The 15,863-nt window shown below is 37.3% G+C and overlaps 1 protein-coding gene across 1 annotated transcript in view; it reads left to right on the top strand.

The window, feature by feature from the left end:
• The window catches only part of KCNT2 (potassium sodium-activated channel subfamily T member 2), a 168,210-nt gene that overhangs the window by 136,804 nt on the left and 15,543 nt on the right, over window positions 1–15,863 (top strand). Inside the window, exons 25-29 of the mRNA XM_075508151.1 lie at window positions 65–148; window positions 1,583–1,711; window positions 4,646–4,666; window positions 9,643–9,943; window positions 13,266–13,350. Coding sequence (XP_075364266.1) covers window positions 65–148; window positions 1,583–1,711; window positions 4,646–4,666; window positions 9,643–9,943; window positions 13,266–13,350 — 620 coding nt within the window. The remainder of the gene's footprint in view (window positions 1–64; window positions 149–1,582; window positions 1,712–4,645; window positions 4,667–9,642; window positions 9,944–13,265; window positions 13,351–15,863) is intronic.

Here is a 15,863-nt window from a genome sequence, read left to right as displayed (position 1 = left end):
TGCTCATCTGTTCATTAAAGCTTTTTTCTTTCTTTTCCATCTTTCCTGTTAAAAAATCTCGCAGTCATTTGTGAAAGACTATATGATTTCTATCACAAGACTTCTGCTGGGACTTGATACCACACCAGGATCTGGGTTTCTTTGTTCTGTAAGTTATTACAAAAAGAAAAAAAAATTATTACAGAGTACCAGAGAAGATTCTGTACTGCCTGAAAAATACCTCTACATTCTTTGTATGGCACTTCCTTCTGTGAAAGTCCAAGAAAGGCCATCTGTTTCCTTTTTCAACAGGGGAGAAGACAAGAAAATTAGATAGAGAACATACCCATTTTTAATTACTTCCATAGCAAAAAACATGCTCACCCCTTCCCCCCAAGGAAGGGGAAACAGAATACATTCTATAAAGCACAAAGGAAAATAGGAAAGACAGGAAAACACAGGAAAAGTGCATTTTATATGAAATAGCAATGGCAGTTCAGCAACCAATTTTGAAAATTAAGTATATAAAAACCAGGAAGCACTACCTGTATTGTACAGCCTGGCTAACACTTACACACAATGCTATTTCACAACACCCATTTCCATCATAGGCAATAAAAGGCACAACTGGATTTTACATAAAGATAAGATACATTAAATTACTTTAGTTTAGGTGTCAAAGTTCAAAAGTAATCTTGTTATTATGTATGTCAATATTCCCCAATGCAGAGGTTATTTTTAATATCTTTTTTTATATGCGTATACACACAAAAAAGAAAACCATAAAAATTATTTTATATTAAAAATAAAACCCACTTTTCTGTTTTCTCCCATACCCATCGCACCCCAGGTGGCAAAAAGATGAATAGAAGTTGAGTTATTTACCAGTTGCTTTCTGGGCAACTATAAAGAATTGCAGGATGTTGTTCTCAAAAAGGAAGTTATCAATGATGGTTTAAGAAAGTTGTTTAAATAAAAACCAATTATGCATTTGTTGGTCAATCATTAAGCTTTGTTAGAGTGAACACAAGACAGTTGAATCTCTGAAAAGAGGCTCACATATCTTGAAATAAAGCTAGTGTAATAGTAATGAAATACTTAAGATTAATTTAAGACTTTCTTACGACATTTATGCTTAGTATATTACTTTCTCCCCACTCCCTTCTCCCCAGATATTCAGCCTGCAGTCTAGCAAACAGTTATCTGGCTGCATTCAAAATACTCATGTGTTCTTCAGTCTGTCCATCACCAGTTTCTTACTGCTGCCAATATTTAGTTCATTCTTTTATATTTTAGTCAGATATGAACACTAGATGAAGGATACCATATAAGTTTTTAAGTGGTTTTAAAAACAAGAACAGAAGTAATTTCATAAGACTGAACCATTTGCACTACAATGTCTCCCAAACAGGGAGAGAACAAAAGAAACAGTGTCTACAAACTCAGTAGAAGTTCCAGATTTGTTGAGGAGCAAAGGTGCAATACTTCCAATATGATCATTACCAGCTAGTGCTTCGTTTAAAAGTTTTTTAAGAGTAGTATAGTGAACAAGTGATAAGCCCTCAAGAGTTAAAAGTCCTCCTTCCTATTATTATTTGTTCAGATGAAAATCACAGAAGAGGATCTATGGATTAGGACATATGCCAGACTATATCAGAAACTTTGTTCTTCTACAGGAGACATTCCAATTGGAGTCTATAGGACAGAATCCCAAAAGCTTACAACATCTGAGGTATGTCAGTTTACTATACTTTTCTTTGGATTTGATTACAGAGCATACAACATTTTGGTCCTCATAAGAGTGGGAACCACTGGTTTAAAGAATATTGTGAATGCCATATCTACAAATGCACAGAATTCCAATAACCCATTGAAGGTCTCTCTCTGCTGACATGCATATGGTCACATTAACTCAGGCCTCACATTCCTCCCCAGACTTCATGAATACCCAGAGCCAGTCTACATACTGACTTTTATTCCTGTGCTCACCTACAGAGAACTGACTGACTGAAACAAGGGGCAGCTCAGGCGTAGATAGGTCAGGCTAGGATAGTGAGCTCTGGTCTGAACTTGCATGTGGTGACTAACGGCAGTATCCATTACAAGCTGTATAGCCAGGTCCTGTATCAGGTGTGACAAGAATGTCAACACTATATCTCAAAACAGGCGACATTTCAGTATTCACATGAACTTCTAACTAGAAATGAGCAGCAAGAGAATAAGTTAATGTTATTAAAAGTATTGTGGGATTTCTCTAAATTTAGCTGCCAAACAGTGGTAATTTTTTGTATATATGTATTTATATGTCTGCCATATGAACGTATACATTTCTCCCTATATATGTAAAAAGAATGACAGAAATACTTTTTCCTGACTATTTAACATACTTTTTTCTTGTTTGTGCAGCTTTTATTTCTGTCATGTGTAAGCCATTTGTTTACGTGACCATTAATACTGCCATCTCATTAAATCATGGCTCAGATACAGCTCTAAAATGCAACAGCAAACAACTTTCTCCTTTCTTCTGAAATACTCAGACATAGTTTACTGATTTCCAAAACTGACAATTTGTATTTTCTCTTCCATATTTCCAAAAAATGTTACAAAACATTAAGCCATGTAACGCTTAACTGCAAGATTTATCTTGAAGGAAATAACAAACATTCAATTAAAGTTAATTTAAAAATAAGGGTTAGAAAAAGCTATGCAAGATTGCACCAAGTTCACTAGTGTCTCTCTTTGTGCACCACCAATACATCTACAGGTGGCTTTTACAGGTTAGCCAGTGGACTGTGCCACTGCAATAATGTCAGTGATTTTTTTTAAATATAGCAGCATTAATATAATACATCAAAATCATTCCTTGGAGAAGAATATAAGCAGCATCACTGCTAATATGAAAAAAAAGTCTGTCATAGCTTTCAGCAAAACAGAGGACACGCCAGATTTTAAGAATTCATTAAATATGGATAAGTAAGATAAAATTCATGGCAATGCTTCATTCTCACATTCACAGGTGGCTATTTAACTTCAGGTCCAAAAAAGAGAATCAAGAACAGTTGAACTGTGAACATACAACATATTGTGAAAAGTGCATTTTGGTGGCCCATTTTTTTCCTTTCTGCATTTTCACATGCTTTCAAACGTACAGGCTGACTGGCAAACAGCATCTGTACAGGGGAGGGGTAACTATAAGAGTAAAACTCATCTTTTCTACATGAACTTTTTTTTTGGCAGGGGGGTGGGGGGTAAGCATACACACTCCAGTAAGTCTTCTGAGGCAAGCTTAACTGATAAATTAAAGATCTTTCAAATGTTTTTCTGAAAACAGAGTTTGGGATCATCAGCCACTGAACTCCAAACTCACAATTTTACCGTAACATTGGGAACCTCTGGAGCCTGTACACATGCAGCTGCTCAAGTGCTTGATCAGACCAGGCCCAGATTTAGTTTAAGATAGTTACTATCTTTTACAAAGAAGCAATTTCTTAAACATTCAGACACTGAAATCAGCATGGAAGCCACTGTCCAATAGATAAGAGGAGTTCTACTCTTACTTCCTACCAGCTTTCACAAGTAATCTCATTAAGAGTTTTGAGTTAAATCAGGTAGAGGAAGAAGGAGGGTGGGGTCAGGGAAATATAGTTAAGTTTTCAAATTGTCAGGTACTGGACTAATGTGGAAGAGTGGCACTGTCTTTGTTTATTAAGTGAAGTAAGAGCATTTGTTACTCTTTTTAAAAAGCTCAGGGCCCCGAATGCAGACCCCCCAGTAGTATTTTCACACTTAAATACTTCAGCAGCTTCTTGTTTAGTGGGTGAGCATTTGTGAAACCCTTCCCCCTTAGAGAGGGGCAGGGCAATCTTCCCTGACCTAGCTCTTCCCCAGAATACAGAAGAGCAACATCTAGCTCTGCTTCTGTGGTCTTTATGGCTAGATACCTACAAATGCAGAGATGTTGAAAGCTTTAATCTTTCTCCAAAGTGTTTCTTTTGAAGTTAAAGGAATTTTCGACTAATTTCACTAATACAATAATGTTAGCATAGGATATCATTTTAGCTTTTCAATATATTAAGCCAGAAACAGCTTTAAAATATTGCTGGATGAGATCATTAAAATGGAGGTTAGAGAAATGTAAATTGCTATTTTTCTCAGGAATGATGAACTTCTAACCATAATTTGAAGGTTTCTAACTCAGAGAACCTCCAATGCGTATATCAATTTGAGTTTAAACAGACGAATAAAAATTAATTTGTATTGCACACATCTGGAAGTTGTCAGTTAACGGTTAACTTGAGTCACAAGAACAAAATATGCCAATATTAATTTCTATATGTACAATTTCTCCTTTGACACTCTCTTTTTGTACTATGCAAATAAGAAACCCTCACTTCACTCTGACAGATAAATATAATTCCTTTAAAAAGAAAGCAAGTTTTCAGTGATCTAGTTACTAAATAACAAGCAAATCTAGCCTGCCTCTCAATGGCCTGCACCTATGACTCAAACCATTTCCATTTCATTAAAAAAAAAAGAGATATGAAGTCTTCCTTACTACCTGTGTAGCTGATTTTCTGTGGTTCCTGTTAAACAGTCCATGTTTGTTTCTTTAGATTCACTTCTGTTTAAATTGTCTTTTGTTTTCTTTTTCCCCTTCCTTTGTCAGTCACGAGAAATGGCTTCACAAGTAAGTATTTGCTTATTGTCTGCCTGTTTCTGGGTGTCGTGGTTTAAGCCCGGTAGGCAGTAAGCACCACAGCCACTTGCTCGCTCACTCCCAGGGGGATGGGGGAGAGAATCAGAAGGGTAAAAGTGAGAAAACTCGTGGGTTGAGATAAAGACAGTTTAATAGGGAAAGCAAAAGCTGCGTGTGCAAGCAAAGCAAAACAAGGAATTCAGTCACTACTTCCCATGGGCAGGCAGGTGTTCAGCCAGGAACAGCAGGGCTCCATCATGCATGCTTGGGAAGACAAACGCCATAACTCCACAAGTCCCCCGTTCCCTCATCTTCCTCTAGTTTTTATTGCTGAACACAGCGCCATGTGGTATGGGATATCCCTTTGGACAGCTGGGGTCAGCTGTCCTGGCTGTGCTCCCTTCCCAGCTTCTTGTGCACACCCAGCCTATTCACTGGCAGGGCACTGTGAGAAGCAGAAAAGGCCTTGACTCTCTGTAAGCACTGCTCAGCAATAACCAAAACATCCCTGTGTTATCAACACTGTTTCCAGCACAAATCGAAAACACAGCCTCATACAAGCTCCTATGAAGAAATTTAACTCTATTCCAGCCAAAAACAGTACACTGGGTTAAACCCTGGGAGTCAAATCCTTACAGGAAATGGAACTATGCAATGGATCATGCTTGAGTAAATAAAGCTTAAAGCAACATTGTTCTGGATACAAGCAAATTATTAAAAATCTGAAAGCTGACAGACTAGGACTTTCAAAAAAGCCCAGTGGAATTTGGTCCCTATTGGGCCTGCCCCTATTGAATTCTGAAGGTAACGGATCATCTTTACAGTCTGGTGAAAGCCTTGATCCTAAACTCCTTAAATGCTAATGCACAAAAATCCCTGTTTGTCATAAAAGGAATATGTGGCTGTACTTAACAATGGTTCAGACAGCTGTTGGAGCAGAAAAGCATGCTTAGAACCCTAGATGCAATTAAGGACTATTGGTATACAGAACAGTAAAGCTATTTTAACGTAAAACTTGCAGTTAGGTAAAAATAAGGCATTGCTTCAGAACAGAATAGATAAATCTGCACATTAAAACTGTTTCATATTTTACACGCTTAACTCCCAGGGAGCAGCAAGGCAAGGGAACAAAGATCCAAGAAGCTAATCGATATTTGGTATTGTAGTGCTGTTACCACCATACTCACAGCCACCCTGACCATCTCAAATATGAACACTGGTGTATTTGTGACCACCTGTCGTGCATAGAGTGAGAGTGCACTTCACTCATAAGAGAGAAGTAAAAATATACTTTATTGATATAGAATAGGGAGTTAACAAAGTTCAATGCAACAGTGTTTTAACAAGATTCGATGGCAAGGTACACTTGACTATTTACTGCATAGAGAACAGGGTCAGACAAAACTATCAGGGAGACCTTCCCATTGAGTCATGAGGTTCAGAAAAGGATCCCCTTGCTTTCTAAACTCCTTCTCAGAGAGGAGCCTAGGTGCAGCTAGTTCCAGTCCTAGTCCCAGACTTGGTCAACGTTTATGTCTAAAGGATTATATAGGCACAATCAATCCTTTATATCACTTAGCTAAGACGTCAAGGTTTAGCATGCTATTAGTCACTTACCAAGGATCTGTTGCAGCAAGGAATCTCTCAGCCTTGAGGAGTAACCTTGAGAGGCGTCCCTGCCCAAGGGGAGATCCTGGTGTGCAGCCTGCTGCTGTGCAGGAGAGCTCAAAGGGCTTTTGGGCTGCTCACTATTTGTGGGGGATAAGATGATTGACCCATAGTCATATTTGCATGCCAACCACAGATTTTAGTTTCTTCGGTGGGTGCATTGCACAATAGCCCTAGCCTATTGTGTTGTTATCTGTCTCCTGAATCCCCTTTGAGCTGGATGCAGCCATCATGACCAGGTGTATCCATTTACAACCACCACCGGTGGTTATCACCTGAGCAGGGTTGCAGGAGATAAAGGTCGGGGGCAGGGGAAGCACACCGTCACACTACCTTCCTGTTCCTGCCACACATTGGCCAACCTGAGCTCATGTTTAAATAAGGGTGTGAAACAACCTATTAGAGCACCTTTCCTGAGTGGAAAAAACCCTGTGGGTCACAGGTGTCCAGCAGCACAAGTGAGCAATCATACTCATTTGGGCACACAGTCGGATACTTGAGATGGGAACCTGCCTTTAAAAAAACAAACAAACAAACAAACCCCAAAAATCAATCAAACAAACAAAAAAGTTTAAAGGCAAACATTTCTTCACTTTGTGTGACATACAGATTTTTCCCCAGTAAAAGTAGCAGTGATTACATAAAGACTTAACACGCACCTTGTTATTTTCCAGAGGTTTCACCATGTTTCTATTTTAAATGAACTAAAAAAAAAAATATATATATATACACTTCATAAAACATAAGATGATCAATTACTACTATATAGTAGTAGTGACACCATATCATGTTATGCTTCTCATATGGCAGGTTTACAAGCTATGCAAAAAGGAAATTAAATGAAAAGAAATTAAAGCAACCAAACCTCAAAATAAATTAATGATAGCTACAAAAGTATTTTTAAGGAAAGTTTGAGACTGATTAAAACAGATGGGGACACACAGAAGTACTCTGTGCTGGGCTTTTATCTTCTATGTATTAAACAGGTGCCACTGGCAGGCATGCTTTTGTGCTACCTTTGAAAGGGAGTTTGGGTTTCTTTGGTTTTGCTTTGTCCTTAAACAGTTTAATTTTTTCCTCCTGCATACAGGGAAGGGCCATTCTGCACACCTTTCTCAACAGGCACTGTAAAAAATGAAGTCACCTAAGTAAATGTCACCCTCATTTATAGTTTCAACTCACCTATCCCAGTGTTTCAAAAGTTCAAGCTAAGGATTTACAGATCCATAGAATCAAAAGACTTGTTCTTTTACTTGGCCTCTCCTGATTAATCTCTGGCTCAAAAAATATGACTTACCCTGCTGTAATAATTAGGACGATTGGTCTCTGCCTTTCCAATACTACTGCCAGCAAGTCCAGATGGTTGTTCTATTGAGTCAGACAAGGAAAGCGACCAATGCAGACAGGAAGAAAAGCAAAACAAGACCATCCTTTATACTCAATTTGTGTCAGATTTGTTCACGCCAAATAGACCCTTCCCAACCATAAGTAGCACCTTATTTACCTTAATCCACACTGTAAAATACATGCAAAACGTCAATTTAAAATAACAAAGAACAACAACAAAAAAAAATCACATAGCATTCCTGTACCCAGGATTCAGGGTTCTCTCTTATGCCCTACCCAAAATAACATCAGCTGAGTCAGCAACAAAACTTCAAAAATCATGTAATTTTTTTTAAAAAAAACCTTTCTATTGCAGACTAAGCTGAAGAGCCGCAATAAATTAGTGGGTCTTTGCATGAGGCTTAATGCAAGATCTTGGTCTAGAATATTAAAAATGTGATTTTACTTGAAGTGCTACAACGTAAGCATATTTAGTGTTCTTTTTAGTTATTGGTTTTGATTGTTTTGTTGTTTGTTTGGGGTTTTTTACATAGATAAAAGCTAGTCTGTGTAAAAGTGAAAAAGTTAGTATCTTTCTCACACTGTCAGACTTACTCATATCAAATATTATTTTATGGACTCCAGGAACCTTACAGATTCTGTGTGGGAGAGGGTGCTAAGTCTCTTAAAGAAAGGTTATATTCAACACTCATGAGGTCAACAGAATCTCGCTTTCAGATTTTTTGTTAATGGGAAAAGGCCTTTAGAACCTCGATAGCTCTTCACTTAAATTTGCTTTATTCATTGATCACTTCCATCATATTGTGAACTCTTTCTGTTCTCAGGGAGTCATACAAACTGAGCCAGCTCCACTTTAAGTCATCTTTGTTTTATATTTCATTTATTTATTTTAAACACTCAACACACTGAAATCAGTCATCACTAACTTGGTAATATGACTGTCCTGATACCAGCAAGGGCTTCACTATTTCATTGTCAATAAAAGACATTTCAAAAATCACAACAATAACTCAGGATTACAAGGAAGTAGTTTTGAAACTAGAAGCTAAAAGTATTAGTTAAATGTAAAACAGACATTAAAACAATTTTGAAGTTATCTTTTGAAATGTCTCCTCTTATATACCCTATGATCTTTTTGTATGTGTTAGAACTCCATATGCAGCCCGTCCACTTGACTTATTTCAGTACTGCTGTATGCATATGCTACTGGCCATCCTTGGGTGGCAGGAAGGAAACACAGCAACAGAGGGCCAGATTTTGGCCCTTAAGGCTGCTTTTTCTTGTTACTATATGAGTGAAAAGGCAACATCACTATGCTTTAAGGTAGGAATTAATTGCCTCATTTGCAAGAGGTGCCCTGAATCATACTGAAGGCTACTGCATACGTCCCTATTTTCAGACACACAGGCACTCCAGATATTATGTGCTGGAAGGTCAAAAATGCCTGGGAATTTGAAACACAAGTAACAGGCATGTTCCACCTGGGGTCTTAAAAGAGTACTCAAAACAGTGCAGCCAAAGTTGAACTATCACTTAATGAATCCACTACATACATCTAAAAAGCAGTTACAGAACTTGGATTTCTAAAAATATGCAGACTTGGAAGAAAGTGGAGAAGTCATTCAGAAGAGATTCATAGATTCAGGAAAAGCAGTATCAGAAGGCTGGAGCTGTTTGCAGAATCAAAATAGCATGAGGCACTGAATAATGCTTAACTGCTTTTGCACTTGAGAAATGTATTTATAACATAAATGAGCTTTTTACATAAAAAGTCAAAGTGTATTAAAGGGTGCCCAATTCAGGAACACTTGCTAAGTACAAACAGCTGAATCCCCTCAGCTCCATTGCAACCAAAACTCATGTTCAACTGCACTGTTGAAAAGAGGAGAGAACATCTTAATCTGCTTCCATTTTTTAAAGCCCTTAATCTCTCTTGTCATTTTCCTTTCAAGTCTCAAATCTCTATCAGTGTGGAAGAATGGGAAGACACTAAAGACACCAAAGAACAGATTAGTTATCGTAGTAATCATCGTAACTCAACATCTAGCGATCAGTCTGATCATCCCTTGTTACGACGAAAAAGCATGCAGTGGGCCCGACGGCTGAGCAGAAGAGTACCGAGACACTCTGGTAAAACGGCTGAGAAGATAAACCAGCAGCGAATGAACCTTTACAGGAGGTCAGAAAGACAGGAGCTTGCTGAACTTGTGAAAAACAGAATGAAGCATCTGGGCCTTTCTCCAGCAGGATACGGTATGATTGCTATACTACTTTAATAAAAACATTAGTATTATGCAAGATAAACTTCTTTTTAAGAACTGAGGGTGCCATAAACAAAATATTAAGTTTATGATAACGGTTCTGTTTGTTGTTTTGGGCATGGGGGGTTTTTTGTTGGTTGGGTGGTTTTTTTTTTACTGAGAGAAACTTGCTGGAGTGTTTTTAATGAGTTCTATTATCACCCATTCCTATTTTCAGATGGAAAGCTCAGAAGGCAGCATGTCAGTCACATTTATATTTAGCACATATGATACGTGTATGCAGAATATATAAATATTCCCCTGTCATTGAACAACTGCGCCATATTTCCACGTACTTGTTGAAATATAGATGAAGACAGAAATGTTGTGAAGTTCACTCATATGTCAAGGTGGAGAGTTGTTTATATGTGAAGGATATTGCATTTTCCCCACAATTTTTAAAATTAGTGCCAAAGTGTCACATGAAAGTCATTTTTATGAAGTACGTTTCACTAGGTCTTTAGATGCCATTTTTATCCATCAAGTCCTTCTCCAGCAAGGATGATGCTGGGTTGCTTTTTTCTTTGTGGTGTTTTTGTTTGTTTGTTTGTTTTTTTAAAGCTCTTGACAAGAGCTCTGTAACACCCTTTTTAATATATGCACCACAGCTGCCTGGGTTGCCTTTCTATGGCCTTGGCTTTGTAGCATGTTGTGTGGAAACCCCCAGAACTATGGGTTCTAGTTTTCCTAGAAACATCAAGAATTTCTAGATCCCAACTTACTTGTCTGCATAGTAGGTCCAATATGGAGCTTAGTGCTTTCTACTTCAGAAGCACCAACACTGGGGTTCCCATACTCAATTTTCATTTGAAGAATCCAAAATGTACTGTTTTACAAATGTGTTACTCTTCATTTTTCAACACAATTATTTTGACATTTGACTTATCCCTAAAATATCCATTCACTGAAGGTAAATGTGGTATTTCCTGCAGAATGGATATTTTTATTTGTCTATTTTAACTACACACATTCTTAATGCAGGGTCAAAACATCTTTTGACACCAATAGCAATGTACTACCCGACAGTAGTTCTTATTGTTGCTATTAATACAAAATCAACTTAATTGTGAGAGAAGGCTGCTACAGAATACATGGCTACAGTTTTACTCAATCTTTGCAAATTAGATATGTAAATACAACCTTTTTATCCCACACTCCTACTGGATAATTACTATTCCTGCTTTCTTTGTGGATACTATATGACTCTCTGCAGGAAGATTCAGGACTAAATATTTTCCAGGAGTGGCACAGGCCACAATAACATTTGCTCAACCACAAAGAAGTTTTGTAAATTTGGTTCATATTTATACTAATAACAAGAAAACGGTTCTATTCCTGCTTTTCTTTTAAAATCCTAGTTAAAAGCCAACAGTAAATGTTCATTTCATTATTTACATTTAGGAAGATTATACATCATCTGCAGAACAGCAAAATCTTGATGGGTAAATGCTTCACCTGATTACATTTATCTGCCCCGATTCTGATTTATAAATTTTCATGGTCACTTCCCTATTTTCCTACAGTTGCGCCTCATTATAAAGAAAGCTTCTACATTTACGACCCCAGGAACACTCACATTCGGGGGGCAGGGGGGGTGGGGGAGCCAAACAAAAAACCCTCAAAGAACCACAAACCAGTTTTATACACACAGTCAGCTGCAAACTTGGGTTGTCACATTCCCACTGCCATCTCTCCACCCTCCCTCACATTCAGAAAGAAATTTCAGAAGCCTTTCACTCCCCTTCAAAGCTAGCTCACTCCCCACTCATCCCACTACATATTAAACATGAAATAGAAACTTTTAAATCTTCCTGTTCTTTCAGACTAGCAGGACTCAATCATGCCAGTTAGCTCCCTGCAGAAGTTAAACATACTCCTTAGTGCTATCTCTCTGCATGTGCGGAGAAGAGTGGAAAAAAAAAAACAAACAATCAGGAAACAAAAATCACAGCTGCTTATGTATCTCCATGTATGGGGATGATCTCTAAAGCCAATTTCACATCTTCGGTATCCTTTTTACATTGATAGCCTAATAACCTCTAAGACCTCCAAATTGAAATTCAATTAACTGTGAATTCATTTAAGCCGACTGAGACACAACACAGTTTTGACTATGCAAGCCTCTAGCAGAGGTGTGATGATGTTAGTATGGTGGTACAGGTGCTTGTATAAGTACTTACAATACTTTGCATCAGTTTCCCCTTACAGAAATAAGCTGTATTGTAAACCACCATTTTAGCTATATAATTGCATCTATACTAAGAGTCTGTGTGAGCTTATCTAATTGTTTTCTAGACAGAAGTACTTATGGTGGTGCAAATATGTGATACAAGCGTGTAGAAGAATTACACATACCAGAAAATACCCAATACAGTAATTTTCAACCTACAGACAGTATATCAAGAATACTTCATTAACAAAAGGTTTAGGAATTGCATTGAAACTAGAATGGGGCTGTCCTCTTTCAAATCATTCTCCCTAAAATGCTGAACAGAGGAATTAACACAGAAGAAATGCCTCTCCTTTTTAGTCCTATCAAATTAAAACTAGTCTCACTGTAGCACCCCAAGAAAGTATACCAAGAGAAAGCTATATGAAAGATACTGCAATGACAGCTACAAAAGTGGAGCAAGACTCAACTAGGCAAAAACCTTAAAAAAAAAAAAATTCTGTCAGCCTTCACTTACAACATAGCATTAGAAGAACAGTTAAAAATGCAAGAAATAAATACCAATTTCTGTTTATACAGCATTCACTTTTCAACCCATTGGCACAGGTGATAAAAGGAAAATGCTTACTAAATAAATAGGGAAAGGGAAAAAAGGTTTATATTGACCAAACCTGGAAAAGGATGAGAATGCCTTACACCTGCATTTAACCTTGCTTATCACTTGAACTCAATGCCAACTGAGGATGGAAGTCCCTACTTCCCACCTACTAACATAAGCCACATGACAGATTGGTAAATTAAACTAAAATTGGGTTGCATTCGGAATTGCTATGACTGAAAAAAATGCGAAAGAACATTTTTAGAACATTCAGAAAGAAAACAGGATATTTTGAGAGCTGATAACTCAAAAGATGCTATGTCAGATAGTTCCAATTCAAGTACAGTTGAAAAGAAGTTGCTAAACTTATTTGAAATCACTTTGACACCTGACACTTTTTCACAGCTCTATGATGGTCTTTTATTAAACTAGTTTGTCATAAATCATACTTTTCACAATGTGTTTGTAAATATAATTAATTTGGTATGGGGTTTTTTTGTCCTCTAGATGAAATGAATGATCATCAGAACACCCTTTCTTACATCCTGATCAATCCTTCTCCAGATACAAGATTAGAGCTGAACGATATAGTGTAAGTTAAAGCAAAAAAAAAAAAAATCCAACCAAACCACAAGACCTGCAAAATTTCTTGTTTGCACTTTCTGCCTGAACTTGTTTTATTATCTTTCTGCTGGAAAAGAACTCCAAGCTTCCCCATGAACCTGCAAAAAATAAATATACGGAGCCTTCTATTTAAACAGGCACCTAATCATACATATATATGTATATATTTAAAATACACGTATAAATATATAATACATATGTTAATAATGCTCTTACCTCCATATTCTCTCATATTCCTCTTACTATGCATTTAAAAAATAATCTAACCAAGTCTGCTGGATAGCTTCACAGAATTAATATTCTCAATAAATTCTTGCTTATAATTTAGCTACCCAGTCTTAATAGAAAGAACAACCCTTCAAAATGAGTGTTTTCAAAGGGGGTTTTATTACGTGGATTCAAAGATCATTAAAGTAAACAGCGGTCTTTCCCTGCATATCATGTGATATTCATGCTTAAGATAACTCAAATACAAAGGGCAGGGCACCTTAACACAGGAAATTTTATCACTTGCTTACCAGGAATTTTGCAGACTACATGAAAAAAAAGAGAAAACAGTGAACACAAATTTGAACTGTCAAGGAAGTTTTGCAAGTCAAGAATTTTAGAGAGTTATCTGGCATTGTCTCATGCTGAAGTCCAATGCGATTCCTGTGTTAAGGTCCTGAGCCATTTCTGCCTCTAGGCTCTCCTGCCTCTGCCTTGCTATGCTAACATGCCTCATCCGCTCCATGAGAAAGAAACCACATAGCCCAGTTGTGCAAGGTCCTCCACATCAGTGCTGACTCACCTCACTGCTTGCTCACAAGGAGGAAAACGGAACTATTAGCCCTTCTGATACTAAAACAAAATCGTCATAGTGCTTTGTAGCACTGTAGGATATGAAAAGCATAGCATAATATTAACTGTATCAAACAGCAAAGGCAATTCTCATAAAATTTGTTGAAATTATTTGGAATACTATTTTCATTGTTATGGAACTCCACAGTACTATGTGTACTAATATTTAACCTGTAAATTCACATACTGTTACCTACTCTGTCTAGGTGGACTAGGTATCCTGCATTCCATTGTTCTTTGCAAAAGCAAAGGTACTCAGCAATCCAATATTGCATAATTTTGCAGTGGTACTGAATTTATAGTGTGCTATCTACACATATTTAGCCTGTAAATGCACATACTGTTACCTAGCTTGATGTATATTCATTTCCTGATGCTTAATGAGTGGGCCCATGTCTCAGCTTAAGCTCAGACTTTTTTTTTTTTTAAAAAAACCTGACACAAGGAACATGATCCTTGTATCTGGATAACAGTTAATACTTCAATAACCCAGATCACTGCTCCATCTGATTATAGTTGTCTTGACTAGGCAGCCCGTTCACCCTCACGCAATGGGCTATTATTAGTGGAGAGGCAAGGAAGAAGAGGTTGTTTTCCTTCTACAGTTCTCTTAGTCACAAATCCCAGAGCAAGTAAAAGGCTTTTTCTATTTGTCCTTACTGCTGAGAAACTGGAAGGCTCATCTTCCTTTTTTTTTTTTTCTCCCCTTCTCAATGTATTTTGCAGATTTCTTCCAGCCGGTTACTTTTTCATCACATTTTGTTAGCTGCACTTTTATGCCAACATGGCTCATTCTTATCCAAACCACATATTTCTGTGCATATCTATGATAAAGTGAATACAGGTTTTGGCTTCTAAATCCTATAGATGCAACCTTCATTCTCCGATTTCCCATGCTTATACAACTTTAAGCCTTTTGCATTCACTATGATCCTATTACATTTGTAATTTGTCATGGGTATGTTAGTTAACGTACAACCCTGAACCAGCATATGAGGAAATTTTCTCAGCTTTTAGAGATAGATTGCACCCAAAGCAGCATTCGCAGCTGTTGGTTGCTCAAAAAGCTTTCTTGTTAGTCTTTGCATTTGTTAGCTTTGCAAGCTAACGTTTAGTATCCTGACCTGATGGAACTTAAAGGACAGTGATCTCACTGTCTTTATTGAACAATTAAAACAAAAGCACTTACATTTCAAGTGATATGTTCACACTTTGCCTTAACTCCATATTTCATCTAGCCTATTTGCTTTAAGAAGCAGGTACTAAATAGCAGCATTTTCATTCTATAGCCATGAGATTTTTGTACCAAAACATTTAACAATTTGGCTCTCAGCAGAGCATGATGTTCTTTTTCTATACTGGAGTTTAGTACTTGCAAATGGATCTTGCAGTAACACTCCTTGTTCTCTTTCATTCCAGAATTAGTACAATACATTCTGTTGTTAGCACTGGCCCTCCCCTTATTTAAAAAAAGAAAGAAAACAAAACACACACACACAAAAAAACCCAAACCAAAACCACCGCACTACTAGCTGTTTGTTCTTTTGACAAGTTTTGGTTGGTGGTTTTTTATTTTTTTTTTTCCCCTGGGAGATTAACACTCTCTTTATTTGTTCTGGGGTTGGTGGTGATGACGCCCTG

The sequence above is a fragment of the Mycteria americana genome, chromosome 7 (genome assembly GCF_035582795.1).
Source record: "Mycteria americana isolate JAX WOST 10 ecotype Jacksonville Zoo and Gardens chromosome 7, USCA_MyAme_1.0, whole genome shotgun sequence".
Lineage (NCBI taxonomy): Eukaryota > Metazoa > Chordata > Aves > Ciconiiformes > Ciconiidae > Mycteria > Mycteria americana.
This window is presented reverse-complemented; position numbering and strand designations above follow the sequence as displayed.